This window comes from Bos indicus, chromosome 14 (genome assembly GCF_029378745.1).
Source record: "Bos indicus isolate NIAB-ARS_2022 breed Sahiwal x Tharparkar chromosome 14, NIAB-ARS_B.indTharparkar_mat_pri_1.0, whole genome shotgun sequence".
Taxonomy (NCBI): Eukaryota; Metazoa; Chordata; class Mammalia; order Artiodactyla; family Bovidae; genus Bos; species Bos indicus.
In genome coordinates, this window is record NC_091773.1 from 26,518,988 (window position 1) to 26,545,245 (window position 26,258).

A 26,258-nucleotide genomic window follows, 5' to 3' on the forward strand; every position below is an offset into this window, starting at 1 on the left:
AAGGGGGAGACAAGTTTGCCACAATGACAAGATGGTGTAATAGAGACTTGTCTATGCAGAGTACTGAAGGAGCATGGAGAAGACTCATTCATTCTACCTGGAGTGAACAGCTCATGACATTCAGATTTTCAGTAAACATTTATTGAGGACCCCCTGTATGCTGAGGACTGTGCTATAGCTTTCATACATTTCTAGCAGTAGTCCTAGATAGCTCTTGACCCCGTTTTACAAATGATAGATCAGATGTGACACGATCAGACGCTTTGAGAACTTCCCCACCTGATAATCCTGTAGAATCAGTTTGTGCTTTTGCCTCTGTTTGGGTATTTGTTGTGTATGGAGAACAGAGAATGGAACTGAGCTCCTCAGTCTTTGATTTTGCCAAGAAGGTGGGATGACTTTATATCAGGAATGTTCTGCAGAGTGTGGTCCTATGGAGTTTTTTGTTGGGATTTGTGGAGGCTCAGGAATACAGGAATCTTGGGACCACACTATGAAGAGCATTGTGTGGTATAAAGAGTTGGTTTCATATGCTGTGGGTACAGCTTCATAAAAGAAGCTTTATTCCCCATCTCTGAATGGGATAACTAACTCTTCACTCAGACTTCTGACAGGAGTTATTGAGGCCTTTCCACCATTTAACCTTTTTTTCTTTCTTAATCTCCCCCCCCACCCCCATCCATTTTGGCTTACAGTTTCCTTTCTTGGAGAATTTACCCAAGAAATGGAAAAATCATATTGGATTTGAATGTGAATCTGTGAATGTTGAGCCTTAGCCATAAAGTAAGTCTTGTTAAAAGTACTGCTGCTGCTGCTACTGCTAAGTCGCTTCAGTTGTGTCCGACTTTGTGCAACTCCATAGGCGGCAGCCCACCAGGCTCCGCTGTCCCTGGGATTCTCCAGGCAAGAACGCTGGAGTGGGTTGCCATTTCCTTCTCCAGTGCATTAAAGTGAAAAGTGAAAGTGAAGTCGCTCAGTCGTGTCCAGCTCTTAGCGACTCCATGGACTGCAACCCACCAGGCTCCTCCACTGTGGGATTTTCCAGGCAAGAGTACTGAAGTGGGGTGCCATTGCCTTCTCCATTTAAAAGTACTACTGATTAGTTATTCTTTAGTGGCTTTTAGGAGTTAAAAAAGGAAATAAAAATCTTCAGTTTCACAAAGCATTATTTTACTTTCAGGCTTCTAATTTTCTTAGCAGACCAGTATTTAATGTGACTATTTATAATCACACTAGAAGTTTTGCTAGTTATTTAAATGCCACATCACACTGGAGGTTGTTGGATGGGGCTAGTGAAAGTATTGCTTATATAGTATTTGATGTTAAAATAGATCCTTTGAAAAACTCAGATTTTTTTTTTTATAAAAACGATGAATGTTTATGGTGAAAAATGAAAATTTAAATACTCCACCATTTTACATAGTATAGTAATGATTTGTGTATCCTTCTGGAAATTTTCTGTGCATCTTTAAACATGTATGTGTGTGTGTGTCCATCCGTCCCAGCCCCACCAATATGATTGCTGTTCTTCACCTTTTTTTTGCTTAAGGGTAAATCTTGGGTGTCTTAACATATCACAAATAAATCTATCTCATTCTTTTAAAAAATCTGCATAGCTGAACCATTATTACTTCAGTCAGTCCTCAGTTTTCTTAGTCCTGATCTGTGCTAGCAGACAGCAGAAACCTGCTGTGGTCAACTTAAGCAGAGCAGCGTTTTATTGGAAAGATAGGATTCCATAGAATTGATAGGAATGCAGTATAATCAAGCTTGAAAATGGCAAAACCACGGAAGGCAAGACACAGCCAGACTCCTGCTGTCAGTACAACCTGCTGAAGCAGATGCTGGTGCACGCCAGTCGTCCGGCACCTCCCCTGTAGCCACTGTGGATTCTTTCTTTCTGGTTCCTGATATTGACGCATTCCTTCAAGATTCCAAATTCTGAACAGGCGCATCTGATTGGCTCAGCCGAGGTCAAATGTGACCACAATGGAATGTCATAAATCATCTTCCATTAAGAATAGGAATTTAGAAAGAATATTAGTATTTAATTGTGAATTTAAGTATTCATGTATCAATACTTAAATTCAACAGGCTAGTCTTAACATTGTCTGTGTTGACTGATACCAAGTCTTCAGGGATTTAAGGAGCTTGATTTAGTTACTGTTATCATGTACTTCTTATTAACCTAGCACTGCAAGAAATGGATCGTTCTGCTTACAGTCTTTGGTTTTGATACTCATTTACATCATAACATACTACTTAGACATCATGTGCAGTAAACTTACTGTATGGTGATTATAGTGTACGTTTATATCCAGACACCTTCTTCTTTTATAACATCCTGAGAAAGTATCCTCTTCAAGCTACTTCATTGAAATTTACTTGTGAGATGCTAAGTTCTTATTTGGAATCTTTATGAAACAGTCAGGAAAATGGTCAGGTTAAAATATGTTGACACACCTGATCTATTATTTTTTTAAAACCTTCGTTTGTTAAATTTCTGCTCCGTCAGAGTCTTTAAGCTTATAGAATATTTCTTTTCTTTATCTTACTGTTGATGCTAATACATGGTAAGTGAGATAGCTTCTTTTTAGTTAGGGGAGGTATTGTTTGCAAGTAGTAATATGTATCTGAGAAGAACAAACTCAGGAGGTTGGGTGGTACAGTGGAAAAATATGACTTATATTGTAAATTTAAAAACCTTATTTTGAGTTTCAATTCTGCTTCTCACTGTGTTTTAACTTGAGGCATGTCATTTAAGCCTCCGTTCCTTCATCTTTAAAATAAGGTTATCAGGAATTCCCTGGCAGTCCATGATTAGGACTCAGTACTTTCACTGCTGTGGCCTGGGTTCAATCCCTTTTTGGGGAACTAAGATCCCACAAGCTGTGTGATGTGGCAAAAAAAAAAAAAAATGAGATTATCATTCCTGCTTTACTGATGTCATAGGCTTACTGTTAGGGTCAAATAAGATTGTATGTGAAGAAAGAGCTTGTTTTCACCTTCAAAATGTCAAAAGTCATGCATATATTTTACATAAGACAAGAGTGTGTTAGCTTGAACTCAATTATAGAAGTCCATAGCTGCAGTAAAAACTACTTGTTCATACTGAAGTGGGTCCTTTGGGTATTAGGCAGGTATCAGGTAGTCTCACTATTCTAAGCTCAGTGATCGCCAGAGATTCTAAGTGGAAACCAGGATAACCGTGTTTTGAACTTAACCTGTACCGAGGTGCAGCAGCACATCTTCACTGTTTTCTGTTACTTATCTGTTACACCAAGCAGGTAATGGTGTCATATTAGTTGTAGCTGGAAGACTAAAGAGGATCGGAGAATGAGACCAGCATTTTAGTCGACTATATCTAGGCCAGTGATTCTCAGACTTCAGGCAGGGCACATGAGGATCACCTGAAGAGCTTGGTGAAATACTGATTTAAGGACTCCACCCCAGAGTTTCTGACTCATTAAGTTTGGGGTGGAGCTGATAATTTGCGTTCTAAAAGTTTCCAGATACTGCTGATGTTGCTGTTCTGGAGAGCACACTTTAGAGAATCAGCGCTTTAGTGAAGGCGTGTAATTCATCATCCAGGGTGATCCCTAATTCATCAGGACACCAGGGATAACTAAGCCTGTCCCTGGCAAACCAGGATACAGTGTCATCCTCATTTTACCTATTCGAAAAATCATTTTACAAAGAGGGTTATGCAATAGAATTGTCACCTAGCAGATGACTCAGGGTACCCAAGGTTGGTTGGCTGGTTGGCTGGCTGGTTGGTTGGTTGATTGATTTTTATGTTAAATTCCCAACTGTGATGATTTAGTCTGGCTTTTTCCTTGATCCCTGTCCTTGTAAATATTCATTAAAAGAGAACAGAAGTGTTCTAGATTCTTTAGCTGATTTGTTTGCCGTGAATCCTAGCATAAATGATGTGGATGGGTTCTTTCACTGGGTGTGTAATTGGATGAGATTCTGGAGAATAATTTCCAAATTTGTGTCTTATCAGCACAATAATAGGTACATCTTCTTACATTGCAGCCCAGGGTTTAAATATGTATGTAAGTGCATACGTGTGTGTGTGTGTGTGTGTGTGTGTGTGTGTGTGTGTAAGGCAATAGCTTGCATATAGCACTTGTCCTATCTTTATTGAGTCCCTGCAGTCTAGTATTTGCTATTTTGTTCTAGTTCATTTTTTTAATGCTAGTTGTAACCGAGTAAATTGATTTCACTGGTTACAGCCTACTATTTAGAGAACATTGCGCAGAGGACCCCTTTGCTTCCTACGTACTGTGACTTCCTAAGATTCTGAGAGGTATACTTCAGTTTCCTTCATTCTGATTCTTCTCACTCTAAGCCATTTTCCACCATTAAAACAAACTAGTTCGAGAAGATCCCAAGAATGGGAGGAGAAAAAGGAAAGAGAAGCTATTTTTAACCACATTTCTGCTATGTTACTTGCTATTAAATTTAATATTCTGTCATTTATTCTCTATGTAAATTAGGTAGTGCTCCATTTTATTTTTTAAATTTTAAAAAGTTATGAATTGCACCTAGCTTTGTTTTCGTGAAAATACTGTACAAGCTAGGTCTTTCTTAAGAATATCTAAACTCAGCTTATATTAAAAAACCCTCAGCTTCACTGAATTAAATTTTTCTTCTGATGAAGAATGTATTCATCACACTAGTTCTAAGAGTCCAGGTAGGAGATGGAAATTAGAAACAGAAGTTTGAACAGGGAAAGTCTGGTGTAAAGAACCACTGACTATGATGTGGGGTTAGAGTAATGGGGAAGTGGACTAAGTATTCTAAAGAATACAGAACAGCAGGTGGAGGGCCCAGCCACTGTCCCTAAGACAGAGGCAGAATGTGGAAGGAAGGAACACTCCCTGGAGACTTTAACATTTTCAGAGGGAAATTACACTTAAATCAGGGGCCGATAGTGTCAGAGACGCAGTTCTTAATGTCACGTGGTCATGATTTCATTCTTCAACATCATTTTTCTACCTGAAAAACCCACTGTTGGGAATAAAAATTTTTTTGAGAAATTGACTTTTTAAAATGTAGACTTGTTTGTCATTATATAGAAAATACAAGTGTGTCACTGTTAGATCTTTTCAGCAAGCATTCAGTACATAAATTCTGCATTCACTGAGCATCTATTAATTCTAAGCCAGGCCACAGAGCAGAGTGGTTTTCTAAATGCAGAATGTTATTGCTCCTAAGGGAGGCAGGTAGATGTGTGAATTGATAACAGAAGTATGATACAAGAGGTGCTTAATGAAGTGTGTAGAGAGCACTGTGGCCGAAGTGTGCAATGAAGTGTTAGTCTGACTTTGTGCCAGGAAAGGGAAGGAAGCATAGATGTGTTTTTTACCTTTTATTCTTTACATGCCGTTTCTTTTATTCCTTGCAGTAGCCTTCTGAGTAAAGTGAATGTATGATTACCGTGATACGATAAGCAACCAAGGCCTTGAGACCTGAAACAACTTTTTCTACCATTGTCACACATGGGATCCAAATATAGTCCAGTGTTTCTCTCTTAAATTGGTGGTGTACATTGAAATACAGGAGGCTGCAATGGTGAAAGTTTACCAAATATAAGGCACATTTCTGAGAAGAATTTCAAAAGTGAATTAGATGTGTTCCTGTGCTTAGGGGTTGCTGGTCTGGCAGTGCTGGTAGAATCCATCAGAGCTCTGGAGATGGAGAAGGCTTGGCCATTTCATAGAAGGGTCCAGAGTGTCTTCCTCCCTGCCCTCTTAGCCTTCACTGAGAGGTTTCTCAAATAAATGCTCTGTCTTCCTTGTTTCCTCTTCCCTTATTTTAATATTTCTGGTGTTTGAGTCTCTTTATTTTTTACTGATTACAGTAGGAATCATTAGAGACAGAGTCAACAAGACTGAGAGACCAATGAGTCCAAGGAAAAGGAGGAAGGAAAAATTGCTCCTCACAAGTGCGTTTTTGTAGGTTTTCTTGGACTGCTTAATAATTTTAAGAAACTTGTCTCAGAGCTCAAAACAACAAAAACCTATTCTCTCACAGTTCTGGAGGCCAGCAGTCCAAAATCTAGGGATGGGCAGGGCCTCTGAAGGCTCCAAGGAAAATCCTTGCTGCTCTTCCAGCTTCTGGTGGCTTCGGGGGCTCCTGGTTTGTGGCAGTGCAAGTCTAGTCTCCTTTGTCTTCAGACAACCTTCTCCCCTGTGTATCCATTTATCACTGGAATTAGGCCCAACCTGAATGTAGGCTGATCACATCTCAGAACCCTTAATTATACCTGCAGAGATCTTTTTCCAAGTTAGGTCACATTCAGAAGTTCCAGGAGTTGGGATTTAGACGTGTCTCTTTAACCCACTCCAGTCAGCAACAGATGAGTATCTAATCGCAGTAAATGAGAGGATTGCTGTCTCAGATGCAAGGGGGATGATGTGTGGGAAACCAGCAGCATGGAAACAACTCTGAAGTCATTTTATTTAAAAGATAATTATAGATTGTGAATATTTTCTGCAGTTGTAGAAACTAGATATTTTAAAATGTGAACTCAAGGTCAGATCAGTTTGGTTGGAGATTTTGCTCCTCAACTGTATTCATCTTGAAGAATCCTCTAAAGTTTTCATTAAAAATTTTGAATATGCAAAACTCAAAATTTTAGAATTTGAACCTTATGATATTCCTGTGAAGTAGAAATGCCATGTTTTTCTTTTTCCCATTTTACAAATGTGGAAACGGAGCTTAGTTTCTATAATAAATTTTGTCTGAGGTTACAAGTTATGAAATAATACAGATGAACACTGGTGTCACAACTGTAAAGCTTATATTCTTTTTAATGTATCTTGCTGAGTTTATTAATTTTCTATTTAAAAGAGCAGACCTCATTGTTTTGTCATGTTTCACGGGTTTCTTGGTTTGGAATGTGAACATGAAGAATAAAATTTTCTCTTTGCAAAATAAGCCACAAATAATTTATACCACATTGCCATCTCTCTCGGAGAATGCAGTGGCACCCCACTCCAGTACTCTTGCCTGGAAAATCCCATGGATGGAGGAGCCTGGTAGGCTGCAGTCCATGGGGTCGCTGAGAGTCGGGCACAACTGAGCGACTTCACTTTCACTTTTCATTTTCATGCATTGGAGAAGGAAATGGCAACCCACTCCAGTGTTCTTGCCTGGAGAATCCCAGGGACCGGGGAGCCTCGTGGGCTGCCGTCTACGAGATCGCACAGAGTCGGACACGACTGAAGCAACTTAGCAGCAGCAGCAGCAGCATACCAATACTCCTTGTGGAGAAGGCGCCATTGCCTAAAAACATCGCTGGCGGTGTATTAATTAGATTCCTGGGCCTAACCAAAGACTGAATCAGAATCTTTGGGGTGAGGTTTTAGGAATCTACATTTTTAATGAGTGTTACTTGTAATTGTTTGGCATTAATGTGGTAATCAGGTAGTCAGTTCTCACCACAACACTTAGGCCTACTGAGGACAGTGTATTGGACCCTGAGTAAAGGAAGAAGGTAAGGTGACTTCACAGTAGAAACTCTTAACAGCTGTTAAGTGCAGCAGTTTCTATTAAAGAGTGATTGAGTAGCTAAAGCAGTCTTTAGAAAGAAGAACAAATTTGGAGGTACCATGCTCCCTGAGTTCAAGCTATATTAGAAAGCTGTTGTACTCAAAACAGTATGGTATTAGTATTGGCATAGACATAGGTCAATGGAACAGAATAAAGAACCCAGGGGTAAACACATACATATGTGGTCAATTAATTTATGACAAAGAAGGCCAGAATATACAGTAGGGAAAGGACAATCTTCATTAAATGATGTTGGGAAGACTGGACAACCACATACAAAAGAGTGAAACTTACACCATATGAAACTGAGGGTGGACTTATAATTATATCTTAACCAAATGCCTTCACAGCAGCACCCAGTAATTGGAAGGGGCCTGGTCAAGCTGATGCATCAGAAAGACCCATCACAGTGTTTTCATTTTTATTGAAGTATATTGTACTAATAGAAAAAGGCACATGTCCTAAATATATAGCTCAGAGAAGGTTTGTAAACTGGACACAGGTAACTCTTACTATACAGGGGCCCTCTTACATTTATTTCATCTGATTCTTATAACAGTGCACCAAAAATAGTATAGGAATTTCCCCAATTTTATAGATAGAATTTTGAAGCCCAGAAAGGTCAATTTCCTTGCTCCATGTTACAGCTCATAAGTGACAGAACTAGGATTCTAACCATGGTTTTGAGGCATAAAGGAAATACTATGGAAACCCAAGGAACTAATCCCCACATTAATTCTGCATGGGGATTGATAGCATCTTTGGAACAGGAAGGCTTTAGTGAAGAAAGCATTGGAATCTCTAAGCATGAGTTTAGAGTTGCCAAGGAGTGACAAGTTCCTTGGTAAGAGATGCCAGAGGAAGAATGTGGTGTCATTTCAGAGGACAGAAGGTGATGTGTTGTGCTTCACCACAGGCTCTCTAGACCGTGGTGTGATAATATGATCTGTTAGGATAACAATTTCTCAAAGAACGTTGTTTACTATTTCGGACAGCTTAAATTTTATATATGTGCATTTTAGCAAAAATTTTCAGAGGTTTATACAAATAGATTTGAGGCAAAGGTTGAAGGCAGAAAGACCATATCTTATTGAGAACCAGAACTGGAGCACTGAGGATTAAGAGGGGAAAGCATGGAATTCAAGGTATTTCTGAGGAAACTGATGAGATTTGTGAGCCATTAGCTGTAGGAAGAAAAGGAATTACGAGATTTTCTTGTTGATGTGATCCATTGGGAACCAACTTCAGAGATAAAGAAATACTGAAGGTGACTCTTTGAGTTGTTGGGAAAATGGTAGGCAGGAACATGAAACAGAATGGATTAGGTTTTACAAGTTTGCATTCCCAACCTGAAAGAGTTAAAGTGGACATGTTCAGAAGGCAGTTGGATATAATGAGAATGAAATTAATTAAGATGGTGGCTAGAGAGATGGGTTTCAGTTCAGTTCAGTAGCTCAGTCGTGTCCAACTCTTTGCAACCCCGTGAATCGCAGCACGCCAGGCCTCCCTGTCCATCACCAACTCCCGGAGTTCACTTAGACTCACATCCATCGAGTCAGTGATGCCATCCAACCATCTCATCCTCTGTCATCCCCTTCTCCTCTTGCCCCCAATCCCTCCCAGCATCAGAGTCTTTTCCAACAAGTCAACTCTTTGCATGAGGTGGCCAAAGTACTGGAGTTTCAGCCTTAGCATCATTCCTTCCAAAGAACACCCAGGGCTGATCTCCTTCAGAATGGACTGGTTGGATCTCCTTGCAGTCCAAGGGACTCTCAAGAGTCTTCTCCAACACCACAGTTCAAAAGCATCTTTCTTCGGCACTCAGCCTTCTTCACAGTCCAACTCTCACATCCATACATGACCACAGGAAAAACCATAGCCTTGACTAGACGGACCTTTGTTGGCAAAGTAGTATCTCTGCTTTTCAGTATGCTATCTAGGTTGGTCATAACTTTTCTTCCAAGGAGTAAGAGTCTTTTAATTTCATGGCTGCAGTCACCATCTGCAGTGATTTTGGAGCCCAGAAAAATAAAGTCTTGACACTGTTTCCACTGTTTCCCCATCTATTTCCCATGAAGTGATGGGATCAGATGCCATGATCTTCGTTTTCTGAATGTTGAGCTTTAAGCCAACTTTTTCACTCTTCACTTTCACTTTCATCAAGAGGCTTTTTAGTTCCTCCTCACTTTCTGCCATAAGGGTGGTGTATGTCTGCATATCTGAGGTTATTGATATTTCTCCCGGCAATCTTGATTCCAGCTTGTGCTTTTTCCAGCCCAGTGTTTCTCATGATGTACTCTGCATATAAGTTAAATAAGCAGGGTGACAGTATACAGCCTTGACGGACTCCTTTTCCTATTTGGAACCAGTCTGTTGTTCCATGTCCAGTTCTAACTGTTGCTTCCTGACCTGCATACAGGTTTCTCAAGAGGCAGGTCAGGTGGTCTGGTATTCCCATCTCTTTCAGAATTTTCCACAGTTTATTGTGATCCACACAGTCAAAGGCTTTGGCATAGTCAACAAAGCAGAAATAGATGTTTTTCTGGAACTCTCTTGCTTTTTCCATGATCCAGCGGATGTTGGCAATTTGGTCTCTGGTTCCTCTGCCTTTTCTAAAACCAGCTTGAACATCTGGAAGTTCACGGTTCATGTACTGCTGAAGCCTGGCTTGGAGAATTTTGAGCATTACTTTACTAGCGTGTGAGATGAGTGCGATTATGTGGTAGTTTGAGCATTCTTTGGCGTTGCCTTTCTTTGGGATTGGAATGAAAACTGACCTTTTCCAGTCCTGTGGCCACTGCTGAGTTTTCCAAATTTGCTGGCATACTGAGTGTAGCACTTTCACAGCATCATCTTTCAGGATTTGAAATAGCTCAACTGGAATTCCATCACCTCCACTAGCTTTGTTCGTAGTGATGCTTTCTAAGGCCCACTTGACTTCACATTCCAGGATGTCTGGCTCTAGGTCAGTGATCACACCATTGTGATTATCTGGGTCATGAAGATCTTTTTTGTACAGTTCTTCTGTGTATTCTTGCCACTTCTACTTAATATCTTCTGCTTCTGTTAGGTCCATACCATTCCTGTCCTTTATCAAGCCCATCTTCGCATGAAATGTTCCCTTGGTATCTCTAATTTTCTTGAAGAGATCTCTAGTCTTTCCCATTCTGTTGTTTTCCTTTATTTCTTTGCATTGATTGCTGAGGAAGTCTTTCTTATCTCTTCTTGCTATTCTTTGGACCTCTGCATTCAGGTGCTTATATCTTTCCTTTTCTCCTTTGCTTTTCGCTTCTCTTATTTTCATAGCTATTTGTAAGGCCTCCTCAGACAGCCATTTTGCTTTTTTGCATTTCTTTTCCATGGGGATGGTCTTGATCCCTGTCTCCTGTACAGTGTCACGAACCTCATTCCATAGTTCATCGGGCACTCTATCAGATCTAGTCCCTTAAATCTATTTCTCACTTCCACTGTATAATCATAAGGGATTTGATTTAGGTCATACCTGAGTGGTCTAGTGGTTTTCCCTACTTTCTTCAATTTAAGCCTGAATTTGGCAATAAGTAGTTCATGATCTGAGCCACAGTCAGTTCGCGGTCTTGTTTTTGTTGACTGTACAGAGCTTCTCCATCTTTGGCTGCAAAGAATATAATCAATCTGATTCGGTGTTGACCATCTGGTGATGTCCATGTGTAAAGTCTTCTCTTGTGTTGTTGGAAGAGGGTGTTTGCTATGACCAGTGCATTGTATTGGCAAAACTCTATTAGTCTTTGCCCTGCTTCATTCCGTATTCCAAGGCCAAATTTGCCTGTTACTCCAGGTGTTTCTTGACTTCCTACTTTTGCATTCCAGTCCCCTATAATGAAAAGGACCTCTTTTTTGGGTGTTAGTTCTAAAAGGTCTGGTAGGTCTTCATAGAACCGTTCAACTTCAGCTTCTTCAGCGTTACTGGTTGGGGCATAGACTTGGATTACTGTGATATTGAATGGTTTGCCTTGGAAACGAACAGAGATCATTCTGTGGTTTTTGAGATTGCATCCAGGTACTGCATTTCGACTCTTGTTGACCATGATGGCTACTCCATTTCTTCTAAGGGATTCATGCCCGCAGTAGTAGATATAATGGTCATCTGAGTTAAATTCACCCATTCCAGTCCATTTTAGTTTGCTGATTCCTAGAATGTCAACGTTCACTCTTGCCATCTCCTGTTTGACCACTTCCAATTGGTAGTCACTAATTTATAGATGTATGTTGGGCCTATAGGACTGGGTTAGTTCTGTCAGTTGAAGAGAAAAGATAACCAAAGATGAAATGGTTGTGAAACCTCCAGTATTTAAGAAGAGGAGCAGTTGGTCACAGAATTAAGTGACCAAGGAGATGATTACAGCCTGAAAAAGCCAGAAGTGGTCATTTTTAAGAAGGTTGTAGGTAGATAAATTTTATAGAAATATTTTATGGCATAAATAGATCATGTTTCTGGGTCAAATAAATGAGGACTGAGAAAAAGCCTAGCTAATTCAAATTGGCAGTTTAGAAAAGTGTTCGTGATTGTGAGCCAGAACCCCCAAGTATTTTATCCAGAATTAAAATAGTATAAGTCAACATATATTGAATAAGATAAGCTATCTGGAAACTTAACTGATCCTGACAAATGATCAATAGGTGGGTGACTAAGGAGACCTGGGAAACACCATAGTGGCACTTGGATATATTCTCTGCTTTAAAAGATCCTTTGATTACCTGAAGAAAGAATGTGGTGTCTTAAAAGTGAGGTCAGTACTTGGCCAGAGTAAGTGGTATTGCTATTACCAGAGCAGTCCATACTCTGTTGTGAGATAAGAAGAAGGTTTCAGGTTCTTGTATCACTGAAGTAATTACCAGACTGTGAGATGATTCTTGAGCTCCCTCAGTAATAAAATCTGTGATTTCTAATTATAACTTTTTTCTCTACCATATGGGGAAATTTTGAATGCTAAAAATAGAAATGAAGAAAAAAGAAGAATCTTAAGTGCATATTGCTAAGTGAAAGAAGCCAATCTGGAAAAGCTACATACCGTATGATTCCAGCCATACGACAGTCAGAGAGAGGCAGGACTATGGAGCAGTAAAAAGATGAGTGGTATGGGGGCAGGACTGATACAGCATTGGGGATTTTTAGGGCAGTGAAAGTTCTGTGTGACACTGTAACCGTGGATACATGATACATTTGTCAAAATCCATAGGGTGGAGAACACCGAGAATGAACCCAGATAGGAACTGTGGACTTTGAGTGACGGTATGTCAAGGCAGGTTCATCAGTTGTGACAAGTGTTACCGCTCTGGTGCAGGAGGCTGGTAGTGAAGGGGGCTGTGCTCCCGTGGGGAGGGAGGCTATGGGATCTTGCTGTACTTCGTGCTCAGTTTCGCTATGAACCTAAAACTGCTCCTAAAAATAAAGTCTCTTTTTAAAAGCAGAACGGAAGATTCATATCTCAGTTGCTCACCTATTTTGTACTTTAATACTTACTAATTTTCCTTTCTCTCCTAGACCTGCAAGGCTGTTGAAGCGGTATTAGAAATCTGATGGGTTTGTGCCTTCTGTAATGTACAAGAGAAATTGTGAATACAAGAGAAAAAAAGTCAAGTGTTTTGAAATTCCAACTTATTTTCAGTTAACTAGAATCTTAAAAGATTCAAAAAACTTTGAACAAATAAAATACTTCCTAAAACACAGCCACATGGGGCACTTCTCTGGTGGTCCAGCGGTTAAGAATTTGTGCTTCCACCGCAAGGGGAACTGAGATCTCATATGCTGCCCCTTAAGGCCAAAACAGTTTTTAAAAGAAACAAAAGTTAAAAAAAAAAAAAAAAAAGGCACTATACACACACACACACACACACACACACACACACACACACACAGAACTTATATAACTTACACACACACAGAATTTATCTTTGATTTGTTAGTGTTCATTTTGACACTTGACACTAGGGCCAGTCATTCAGCAAAATAATTGAGTGACTTCTCTCTGCCTTAAGACAGGTAGCAAGTGACAAGGTATTCATTGTCCTTCTCTCATTGAGTGAATAACATAGAAGACATTGAACCATTCAGTTTGTCACTTAAGAAAGACCTTCTTCAGCCCTTCAGTCTAAATGAAGTCTGTTCTGTTACTCGTCTTCATAGTACTTTATTTTTTTCTTTCAGATGGCAGTTATTATGATTATTCTAAGTTACGGTTCATACAGATTATTTGGGCATTTGTTCTGTTTGATTTCTCTCCCTGTGCTAGACTGTAAGGAAGCAAGCGAATCAGTTTTCCATGTGCATAGTTAGCATTCAGCAGTGACTTTTTGAATAAGTGAATGGATGAATGAATGATGACTGCCTTTGTGTTTCGTAAGTGCACTATGCTACCAAGTAAGCAGATTTGGTCTCCTGTAAGGTTATAGGCCTGAAAATGAGTAGGAAGTGGTGTGAAATTCAGTTCTCTTCAGAGGGCAAGTAACATATATATATAGAAATTTTGCCTTTAATTTGAAAATTGAGAAGTTATTCAAGACTTCAATGATAAGAGTGAAGGAATGCCATTCAGATTAAAGTCGATTCCAAAGTGAATCAGCGCTTCCCTAGTGGCTCAGCTGGTAAAGAATCTATCCACCATAATGTGGGAGACCTGGGTTGGGAAGATCCCCTGGAGAAGGGAAAGGCCACTTACTCCAGTATTCTGGCCTGGAGGATTCCATGGAATGTGTAGTCCATGGGGTTGCAAAGAGTTGGACCCGACTGAGCGACTTTCACTTTCAAAGTGAATCAGCCAGAAGGTAGAACAAGCAGCTTTTCCCACTAAAGTAGATCCCAGACACTTACTTCTTGTTTCTTGTTTTCCGAGACCAAGGTAAAATAAACTATAAAAAGAGGAAAGTGCTGTGTTTTTTAAATGTTTTCACTACTACAGAAAAAGCAAGAGTGCAGGAACACTTCCCTGCATGAATCCTGGGGTAGGGGCTGCTTGGTTGTCTTCCGGGAGTTCCTGCCACTCCCATCTTTCAGGTTGAAATGCTGAATGAACATGAAGGATGCAAAGGCTGTTCTGGATTGGTCACCACCTTTCACTCAGATCAGTGGTAGAGCACTGAGAAAGCATGGCACGTTGCTCTCAGAGCACTGGGAACCCTGAATGTCTCTCTTCCAAGTGCTTTTATGAAATATTTCTTAATTTCTGTGAATTTTTCTCTTAACTTTTTTTTTTTTTTTTTAAATTTTCAGGTGTTGGTAAATCATGCTTATTGCTACAGTTTACAGACAAGAGGTTTCAGCCAGTGCATGACCTTACTATTGGTAAGTGTTGTAAAGAGATGAGATGCATTCACAAGTTTGGGGTAGTGGACATGGAATATGCTAGAGGGCTCATTGCATTAGTAAGGAGTCAGAAATCAGTGAAGCTAGATCTGTTGCTGTACTGGAGTCTAGTCTCCATCACTGGGTTTAAAATAACTGTATCTACAGTAAAAATAATACTACACAACTCTATAAGAGTGGTTGGAATGCAGCAGACAGTCATACTTATCTTGATTGTATTTGAAGATGGAACAGAAGATTGAGAGACAGTGTATCTCAGTGTATCTCAAGACGGGTGGGTAACAGCAGAGACTGTGGACCGGTTTGTTGGAGTTCTGATCAGGGCTCTGCCACTAGCTGGACACACCCCTTCCCCACTCCATGCCTCGGCTTCTTTGTCTGTAAAATGAGAAAAGTAGTAGGACCATCTCACAAAATCGTTAAGAACAGTAAGTGAGTTAATAAATGTCATGCATTGAAACAGTGCCTAGCAGTGTGGTAAGTGCTCCAGGGCTGCCTGTAATTATTAACCCAGAAAAACTACCATCAAGCAATTTTTAGTTTCCTCAATTGTGAAGAATAAATGAGAGTTCCTGGTAAGAGATGGTCAACAAATTTTAGCTATTATTACTGTTAGCTCTACTGGTTGTTTTTAGTGATATTATTCATTAATATGCAAAAGTATAAAATTAAGTGAAAAACTAAAAACTTTAAGTAAGTGTGCTCTTTCAGGGTTCTTAATCTGTTTTTAAAAAATTACACCCCAAAAGCTAAAGAGTCTAGATTTCTTCTTCTATGGCTGCAATAGAGATTAGTCAACCGTGTATAAATAAGGTAATTGGAAATCCAGTTAAAGTTTGCAACTGATAGCTTAATGTGTATTTTCAGCCAGTGTCTGCTTGTTTTTTATAGGTATCATTAACTCACTATTCATAACAAATTGATTCTCATGTCCTGTGTATTTTTAAAGTACCAAATCGAAGATACAGTTTATAAATCAGATTATTACATCAGTTGATGGTATTCACCCAAGCCTAATGTACTTTGTGCATATATTAAACATCTTTCCTTACTGGCTACTTATAGTAAGAACATGCAGATTCCATTTTCATCTTGGTAATTTTAATTATATCTGCTAATGATGGGTAGGGCAGGTGTTGCTCTTTCATGCTGGTTCTCATGATACTCAAGTTTTAACTTGGGTGAGCTCCTTTTTTGTAGAATCTGTTCTTTAATAGGTCTGCACCTTGAGGCCACCTCTTAGGCATGACTCGGTCTTGAGACAGCTGGCCGGTGGTTTTTTTTATAGGGTGCTGTCAAAAGCGTCTTCCTTTTCATTGAAGCACCCTGTAGGGAGGATAGGCCTGAGCCTCGCTGCTGTCAGAGGATAGGCTCTGCTGCGAAGAGAGATGGGGAAGTAGGTCGGAGGGAGTTCTCAGCAAACCATAACTCATGTAACTGCACCGGCCGGCTTTCCTCTGGGCTCGCTGATGGGAGGCCCTGGGAGTTCAGAGGAGAAAAGCAAAAAAGCCGAGGGTCTTCTCCCCTCTCTGCCAGGGTTTACTGTGTGTCCTCCATGGCTTCAGTACAAGCCCCTGCCTGTCAGAGTCACTGGTGGTCGGGTTCCTGGGCTCTGGAAATCCTGGTTTCTCTCTCTGCCCTCCGGCTTGGGAACAGCAGCAGCTTCTGGCTGTTGCTGATCTCTGGGTTGCGTTACCTTCTGCTCCTTGGGTTTCTCAGCCCTGCCTTCAACTTAACCAATTCCCCACTTTAAATCCCCTCTGTTTTAAATGCTTAAGTATGGTTTCTATTTTTCTGGTTGGATGCCAACTACTATACTCAAGACACCCATCACAAGAATTTATTTTTCTGACATAGAAATCATTTAGAAGGTCCTTAGTACATACTTTTTCTAGGAGTGTAGAATGATTCTAAAGTAGGCATGAGGCAGTGTCTTGACCCTGCTGCACACTTGCCTTTTGCTTGATGAATAGAGGAAGGTGACAAGGTTAAGTTTGGGTCGTGATGAAGAATTATTAACTGATAGCAAAGAGGAAATAAAAGGCAAGGGAAGACTATATAAAATGTTCCTTACCCTTTGACTGCTATCTCAGTGAGGATTGTTACGCTGGGAATCAAAGAGCCATCTATAAACAGCTTCCTGGGCACAATTTCACTGAGGATCCAGACTCCAGCCTTGCCATCCAGAGGATGGCTCAGGGGCTGTTCCTCTGGACCAGCAGCATCAGCATTGTGTGGGAGTTGTTATAGAATCTACTGGCTCCCATTCTGCAGCTCAACAGGGTCTCCGGGTGATTCACATGAACCTTCAAGGCTGAGAATCACTGGATCAATGGCTTTTGTGAGTATGTATGTGGATTCCCCAGGTGGAAATAGGCTTCATATTGTTGACCCTGTGCACACGCCCACACACATCCTGGCCCCTCACTTCCTTTACTTGCACTTCGTCTGAGATCCTGCTTCCACTGAGCTCCTCACCTGCACAGTCCTGCCCAGGACCTGTCACCAGAGTCTGGAACTACTCCAGAGTCTTGGATTCATGTGACTGGCTATCTGACCACCCCTGCCATCCTTTCAGCTCACACACCTGGTTCCTAATGCTAAAAGTTTATTTACCCCATCAGGTGTAAAATCCATTGATTCTGCCATCTTTGTACTCTCACCTCTCTTGCTTTCTTACTTCTCCCCTTACCCAGCTTTAATTCTAAGCCTTATAGTTATGTCATTATAATTACTCCTGTGTATACCCTCAGCTGCCTTGTCCCCGCTCTTAGTTATAGCCCACTCATTCCCACTGTGTTTATTTTACTTCCTACTAGTGGACAATTTGACAAATACTGATCCAGAAGCTAGGCTATTTACATGTTCATTACACCTTGCTTCCTCTCTCCCCCACTTTAAACCATCAGCCTCTAAGAAGTGAGTGCTGAAAGTGAAAGTATACTCTTGGAGAAAAGGTGGTGTTGTTTCCCATATCACGTGCCCCACAAGAGATCAATTAAAAGCATGCCTCATTTATTTGGGGTTCACCTTTCTGATAAAGTTATTTAGAATGTCATTGCCGAGAACTAGGAAGATAGCTTAAAAGACCTTGTGAAACATCCGGTTCAGATCTCACAAAGACCCTTTTTCCTGATCTTAGAACATAAGCATACTTTCCTAACAGGTTGTGATTGTTATGCTGCTGCTGCTAAGTTGCATCAATCGTGTTCGACTCTGTGCAACCCGATAGACGGCAGCCTACCAGGCTCCTCCGTCCCTGGGATTCTCCAGGCAAGAACACTGGAGTGGGTTGCCATTGCCTTCTCCATGTGATTGTTATGAAAACACTGTAAAAATCCAAAGAAAGTTAAATTCCCCATGTAAACTTGCCTTTGGCCCTCCAGCAACCACTGTGAAGAATTTGGTATGTGTATCACCTTCTAGAGTTTTTAAATATATTATAAACACACATGTAAAACTGTTCTCATTTGCTTTTCCTCCGCAGATATACTAAAGTACCTGTTCTTTCTTACCTTTGCCTTGACTGCGGCTTGTGAATGACGTTAATATTTGTGAATTGGAGGGAGAAAAGTCGCTATTTGACTTTTTAACTCTTTAGTTTTAAGTACGGCTGAACTTTTAAAAATATGTTTAAGAAACATTCTGTGTCTTTGCTTTGAATTATGTGTTTTTATCTTTGCCCTCTCCACTAATAGTTTTCTTTAGTCAAATTCATTGATGCTTTTTGTTATGACTTTCAAGTCTTACTAAAGAAGGGATCCCCTTTAGTGTGTATGAATTATATACATATTCTTTAAAATATTCTTTTCATACTATAAATTTATACTTCATCTGGTATATGGCCATGTAGGTTATTTTCTTTAATCCCTACATAACTTGTGGCCCTACACCATTAATTAAATAAGCCATTCTTTCTTTCCTATTTGATTTAGCCTTTCTTATCTGCTAAATCTCTGTATATATATCAGCCTGTTTGGGGACTCTCTGTTCCTTTTTTTTTTTTTTCCTATTTCATGAGGCAGTATCATACTGGCATTTACAGTCACTTTCTAATTACTTAATGTGTGGTTGACGGTTTTCCTTTTCTAAAAATTTTCTGAATTTCTAAAAAATTTTCTGAATTTTCTTAATTATTTTTGTATATTTGTTCTCCAGTTGAACTTTAGTCTCTTTGCCAAATTGCAAAAGTTTTAGTGAGGCTTTTAAAATTTGGTAGGAAATATATTAATTTATGGACTAGTTTGGAGACAGTTTATGTTTTTACCATATAAAGATTAGCTATTCATACACATAAGATGTTTTCTTTTATTCCAGCTTTTAAAATGCTCTTCAGTAAAGTTTTACATAAGGTCTTGTGCTTTTACATTATTTTTGTATTTTATGGATTTTGTTGCTATTGTAAACAGGTTTTTCCCACCATTATTATTGTTTAATCATTTTGCATATTCTAGGTAGACATTTTGGCCTTATCTGTAAGTCATAATATTTTCTTAGCTAATATCTATACCTTTTGTTTTTGCTGGTATCTATAGTTTTGTTTCTAGGAGTATCAGCCTTCTTCCCCACCAGTCTCTGTTTTGAACTTCTGCAGTTTCTGAGTTCCAGGAGTAGATCCTTTTTTTTTCTCAAGGCGGTCTAAGGAGGGCTCCTTATGGCTGTTAACTTGATACCAGCCCTGCTGTCTGCTTTGGCAGTGCCATCTCGGGGGAGCAGCCTCACCCTGCCTCTGCACCTCCACGTGCCCTGGCTCTGGCAGTGGGCCCCTTCTCATTGGGATTGCCATCAGTAGTCACCTCATGAGTGACGTGTCATCATTAGTTAGAAATCTTGGAGTATAGTATGAAATAATAATGGATCCATAAAAATACTTAACTGTGTGCCAGGAAGTAAGTAGATGGTAACTAAGGCACGTGATAACTTTATTTTAAATTGAAGTATAACTAATTTACAATGTTAAGTTAGTTTCAAGTGTACAGCAAAGTGAATCAGTTATACAAATATATGTTCTTTTTCAGATTCTTTTCCATTATAGGTTATTACAAGATCTTGAGTGCTGTGCTATACAGTAGGTCTCTGTTGTTTACCTATTTTATATATAGTAGTGTGTCTGTGTTTATCCCAGACTCCTAATTTATGTCTACCCGCCATCCCCTTTCATAACCATAAGTTTGTTTTCTGTGTCTGTATTTCCATTTTTATAAATAAGTTCATTTGTATCATTTCTTAGATTCCACATATGTAATAACTCTTAATCTTGAAGAAATTTTGAGATGGGTATCATTAATATGATTTACAAATAAGAAAAACTAAAACAGAAGAGGTATAGTAACTTGCTCAGGGTCACACAATTAGTTGGTATCAATTGTTAAATACTAAATAAATGTTTACTATGCAAGGATGCAAGCACTTACTCTACAAGGATGATCACAATCCAGAGGTAATTTAGAAAGTGTGTATTTACTCTCAGAGTGTTTTGTCCTGGAAGGTTCAAAGTGAGTAACATTTGAAAAAATAAGCATCACTCCCTGACAATGTCAGGTAAATGAGGCCTGGCCTTTGGCTCCACAGATAATTTCTCTGGCAGCCAGAATTGGCTGTTAATTGAAAATGTATCTGGGAAGAGAGGCCCAAGGGCATAGGGGATGATGGTTTATCTCATAAAAAAAAAAAGAAAACTTTCTAAATAAGCTTCTTAAGCACACACACACACATGTACAAATATATGCTTAACTAAAACGATTTAAAATTTTTACAGTCCAGTGGAGATGTGTAAGGTTTTGGGTTTTTGTTTGTTTCTAAAATTTCTAGGACACTTCAGCTTTCAGCATTTTCTTTTACCACATAGAATACAAAGGTAAAGCCTGCACTGAATGAACCCAGTTATGAGAAGGTAAATTGGAAAGAGTTATGTTTTTGAAGCGAAACTTGAATTCTTTGTTTCTATTTCACTTGATAGGAAAACAGAAATCATGGTTTTTCAGTAATCCACTGTGCTTGTCAGTTTTTTCTTATCTCATTCCTGGATAATATAGTAGTAGCCTTTTAAAACTAGTTTCTCGGCCTCTTGTTTTTGTTCTCTGTCCTGATCCTATTAATAAGTGAAGTTAAAATGGCAATCGTTCTGTATTTTCATGCTTTAGAAACAGTCTTGATTTTCATATAACATGGTTTTCAAATTAGGTATGTTTTTAGAGGCAAAATCTTTGAAGACTTTTTAAGCCTCAGTAGTCTCCACAAATCTAGTGGAGGTGATGGAATTCCAGTTGAGCTCCTTCAAATCCTGAAAGATGATGCTGTGAAAGTGCTACACTCAGTATGCCAGCAAATTAAGAAAACTCAGCAGTGGCCACAGGACTGGAAAAGGTCAGTTTTCATTCCAATCCCAAAGAAAGGCAACGCCAAAGAATGCTCAAACTACCACATAATCGCACTCATCTCACACGCTAGTAAAGTAATGCTCAAAATTCTGCAAGCCTGGCTTCAGCAATACGTGAACCATGAGCTTCCAGATGTTCAAGCTGGTTTTAGAAAAGGCAGAGGAACCAGAGACCAAATTGCCAACATCCGCTGAATCATCGAAAAAGCAAGAGAGTTCCAGAAAAACATCTATTTCTGCTTTATTGACTATGCCAAAGCCTTTGACTGTGTGGATCACAATAAACTGTGGAAAATTCTGAAAGAGATGGGAGTACCAGACCACCTGACCTGCCTCTTGAGAAATTTGTATGCAGGTCAGGAAGCAACAGTTAGAACTGGACATGGAACAACAGACTGGTTCCAGATAGGAAAAGGAGTCCGTCAAGTCTGTATATTGTCACCCTGCTTATTTAACTTATATGCAGAGTACATCATGAGAAACACTGGGCTGGAAAAAGCACAAGCTGGAATCAAGATTGCCGGGAGAAATATCAATCACCTCAGATATGCAGATGACACCACCCTTATGGCAGAAAGTGAAGAGGAACTAAAAAGTCTCTTGATGAAAGTGAAAGTGGAGAGTGAAAAAGTTGGCTTAAAGCTCAACATTTCAGAAAATGAAGATCATGGCATCTGGTCCCATAACTTCATGGGAAATAGATGAGGAAACAGTGGAAACTGTCAGACTTTATTTTTCTGGGCTCCAAAATCACTGCAGATGGTGATTGCAGCCATGAAATTAAAAGACGCTTACTCCTTGGAAGAAAAGTTATGACCAACCTAGATAGCATATTCAAAAGCAGAGACATTACTTTGCCAACAAAGGTCCGTCTAGTCAAGGCTTTGGTTTTTCCAGTGGTCACGTATGGATGTGAGAGTTGGACTGTGGGGAAAGCTGAGTGCTGAAGAACTGATGCTTTTGAACTGTGGTGTTGGAGAAGACTCTTGAGAGTCCCTTGGACTGCAAGGAGATCCAACCAGTCCATTCTGAAGGAGATCAGCCCTGGGTGTTCTTTGGAAGGAATGATGCTAAAGCTGAAACTCCAGTACTTTGGCCACCTCATGCGAAGAGTTGACTCATTGGAAAAGATTCTGATGCTGGGAGGGATTGGGGGCAGGAGGAGAAGGGGACGGCAGAGGATGAGATGGTTGGATGGCATCACCGACTCGATGGATGTGAGTTTGAGTGAACTCTGGGAGATGGTGATGGACAGGGAGGCCTGGCGTGCTGCGATTCATGGGGTCACAAAGAGTCGGACACGACTGAGTGACTGAACTGAACTGAACTGAGTCTCTGTCTATATACTTTGAATAAAGGGCTAAATATGCCAAAACTCAACTGTGGGTTAAGTTAAGCAAAGGGGGTGATTAGAGTGTCTTGATTATTAGGGATATTAGAGTGTCTGGAGTTTTATGTAGACTCCACAAGAGGGTGGGGACGTGGACTTGGAAATGGGCAGGAGTGAAGCATCCTAAGAGGCTGGAAAGCAGAAACCATAACAGCCATCCTCCCGTCAAAGGACGGAATGGTTTGCCAGTCAGTTTGAGTACCTTCATCCCTCTGCTCAGGGTGCTGGTCCTTGCTTGGCTTGCCTCCCCATCCATGGTGTCGGTCAAGGGTCTGTTTCTAATTTGCCATTGTTTTTCATCAAATTTGACGTTACATATTGGATTTAAGAAATCTTAAATCCCACTGAGCAATGCAGATGTTTTTGGATTGTGGTTAAAAGCTTTTCCATGACAATGGGAGGTAAAACAGGATTTCTCTCTGTGGCTACAATAGATTCTTGAAAAGGCTTCCAATTTGTCAACTATCTTGCTGATTTGTAGAATTTTATACTTTAGGACATTCCTTTTAAATAGTGGGCATTTCCAAGAGCATTTGTACTGTCCTTAGCTGCTAGTTTCTTTCCTCAGCCACTCATTTTCATGTCACTGAGTAAGCTGGTGGATTGTTGTTTTGGGTATCCCCCCACCCTGTGGCATAGACGGTATATGACTATATGCATATAGATAGGTAGATGTGTAAACACTGTAGTGGTTTTTTATGAGGTTAATTGTACAGTTTTGCATTTTTCTTTCTAGTACATCCTGACTCCTAGGTCTTCTCTCTGTGCTTTTCCTGTATTTCTGAGTCTGAGAAACATACCATTAGTTTCTTTGTATTGACTTTGCCCCTAGTATGGAATAAATAATAAAATACAGAATAAAAACTCAATCAAGTTACATATCCTGAAAGGGTAAATCACCTTTCTATCTCACCTTCCTGATCACAGTTGGGGGAATTATAGGAGATGCTGAAGTGAAATTCTGGCACTGGGCAATGTGCCCTTCCCTGGGCAACTAAAAGCTGTTTTTCTGCCAGGATGACATCTGGTTTCTGGGGACCATGTGTGTCTCCCCGTCACCCTGACTCTGATCTAAATACTGAAAGAACACACTCCAAGCAGTAATGATTTGGTGTAATGTAAGTGATAGACTTCTTGCAGAGTCTCCTTCACAGCTGTTTGCTCTTCTGAAATTATACCCTCTTTTTCTCCTCCTCCTATTTTGATGACTGAATGAGTATTTTCAAAAGATGGTAAATGCAAGGGAAAAAGCCAAAGTTGTAAGCTAGCTGATAAGTGTAAAGTTTGTATTCCCTTAACCTGCAATCCTGTCTCCTGTAATTTGCCAAAAATCATAATCATAAGTTGAAAAATATATGCAGAAAATTCATTTCAGCATTAACTACTTAGTGAAGATTTGGAAACAACCAAAATTTGTAGCAGTAGAGTACCAGCTTAATAAAATGCATGTATATCTAAAGATACATAACACACAGGACTATTATGTGGCCATTAAAAATAATAGTATAGTTTTATATAATTTTTTTATTGAAAAAGTACTTTGTGGTATGGAATAATGTTTATGACATAGTGACTGAAAAATTGCAGGACAGCATTTGTGTATTCCCATTTATATAAAACTGTATGCTTCTATGTGTATTTATTCATGGTGAGATTTCTGAAAATATGTTTAAACAGTGGTCATCTCTAGTGAATGAACTTGGAGATTTCTTTCCTAGTTGATAACCCATGATGGAACTAAGACTATGATGTTGAAATTCATCTGTCCATTTTAGTGATTGTTAAACCACATTAACAGTTTTTAAGAAATTGGTTCTTGAATCTCATTTCTAATTATTTTTAATATTATTGAGCCTGCAAAACATGAAGGGCACAGTTGATGTCTTGACTACACAAGACTCAGATATCTTAGTGTTTAATTATATTCTTAGCCTGTGTCTTATGAATATCTCTGCCTTATACATTTTCTAAGGATGGGAGCTGTATTTGTTAATCTGTGTATTATTTGGCATAGCATGTCCTAGAAATACCCTTTTTAAAAAAAATCCTTAAATGTGAAGTATATTCCCACTAATTTGCCTAACAAAACACTTTCTGTTTTATTCAGGTGTTGAGTTTGGTGCTCGAATGATAACTATTGATGGAAAACAGATAAAACTTCAGATATGGGATACAGTAAGTATAGCGAAAATACCTTGTATGACCTCAGTAAAGTCATTTTATAAAAGTACATTGTTGTGTGTGTGTTCAGTTTTATTGTTATCTTATGACTGTTATGGTTTGTTAGACACTGACGTTCTTGCAACCATGACATAAAATGTGGTAACAGAAAAGATTCATTTTTATCATGCAGTATTTTCAGCAGAGGTACCCTAGGTGTCAGGTGTAGGGGAACATATTTGAGCAAATTCTCAGGCTGTGGGATCTAAATAGAAATGCTCCAGAAACTATGTTTTTAAGAAAAACAAGCAGTATGTCTAAAGTATACATGTGAATTAAAATATATGAATGTCAGTACCATAGTCACTTGATCTGATAGTTTATTAGTTTATTCTAAAAGGATGATTTAGTCCTGAGCACTTGACGCTACCTTGCTCCCGATCCTGTTGTTTACGTTCATCGAATGCCAGTTCAGTATCCTGTCACATAGTTTTTAATGGCAGTTTCTCATCTGAACCACGGAAAGTTATTTGCATGACTGTTTTTCTTTATTTTCCCATCTTCTGCATAAAAGATAAGTACTTTATTGTATACATTTGATATGTAGAGACCTCAAAGAGCCTTTGCTTATGTGGCTTATCACTAGAGATTAAAGCTGAGAAACTTATTAAACAGTTCATTATTAATTGATTGTAGAATAACCCTGATAAACTCATTGTATATTAGCATAAACAGTGCAATTTTTATGGAAATTGACCGTTTTCCCAAGACAAAAAGCTATTTTCCAGTGTGAAGAGTGTCATTTTGTTACATTTTGAAAATTTTTACACTCTGCTTAGTAGAAGACAGCTGGATTCTTGTGTCGCCCTGTGCATCAAGTCTTTTGTGTGTTGTTTTCTTGAAGTCTATGAAGAGAATGACCCTGCCCATCAGAACAAGAACCAGTTTCCCCCCAGTCAGTCCCTCCCATCAGGAAGCTTCCATAAGCCTCTTATCCTTCTCCATCAGAGGGCAGACAGACTGAAAACCACAGTCACAGAAAACTAACCAATCTAATCACATGGACCACAGCCTTGTCTAACTCAATGAAACTATGAGCCATGCCATGTAGGGCTACCCAAGATGAATGGGTCATGGTGGAGAGTTCTGACAAAATGTGGTCCACTGGAGAAGGGAATGGAAACCACTTCAGTATTCTTGCCTTGAGAACCCCATGAACAGTATGAAAAGGCAAAAAGATAGGACACTGAAATATGAACTCCCCAGGTCGGTAGGTGCCTAGTATGCTACTGGACGGCCTCACCAACTCGATGGGCATGAGCTTGAGTAAACTCTGGGAGTTGGTGATGGACAGGGAGGCCTGGCGTGCTGCAGTCCATGGGATCGCAAAGAGTCAGACACAGCTGAGCGACTGAACTGAACTG

General features: G+C 39.6%; 1 protein-coding gene across 3 annotated transcripts in view; it reads left to right on the top strand.

Moving 5' to 3' along the window:
- The window catches only part of RAB2A (RAB2A, member RAS oncogene family), a 72,711-nt gene that overhangs the window by 12,709 nt on the left and 33,744 nt on the right, over nucleotides 1-26,258 (top strand). For all 3 annotated transcript variants that reach the window (XM_070802569.1, XM_070802568.1, XM_070802570.1), the window contains 2 exons: nucleotides 14,813-14,884; nucleotides 24,782-24,849. In XM_070802569.1, the coding sequence (XP_070658670.1) occupies nucleotides 14,813-14,884; nucleotides 24,782-24,849 (140 nt within the window). The remainder of the gene's footprint in view (nucleotides 1-14,812; nucleotides 14,885-24,781; nucleotides 24,850-26,258) is intronic.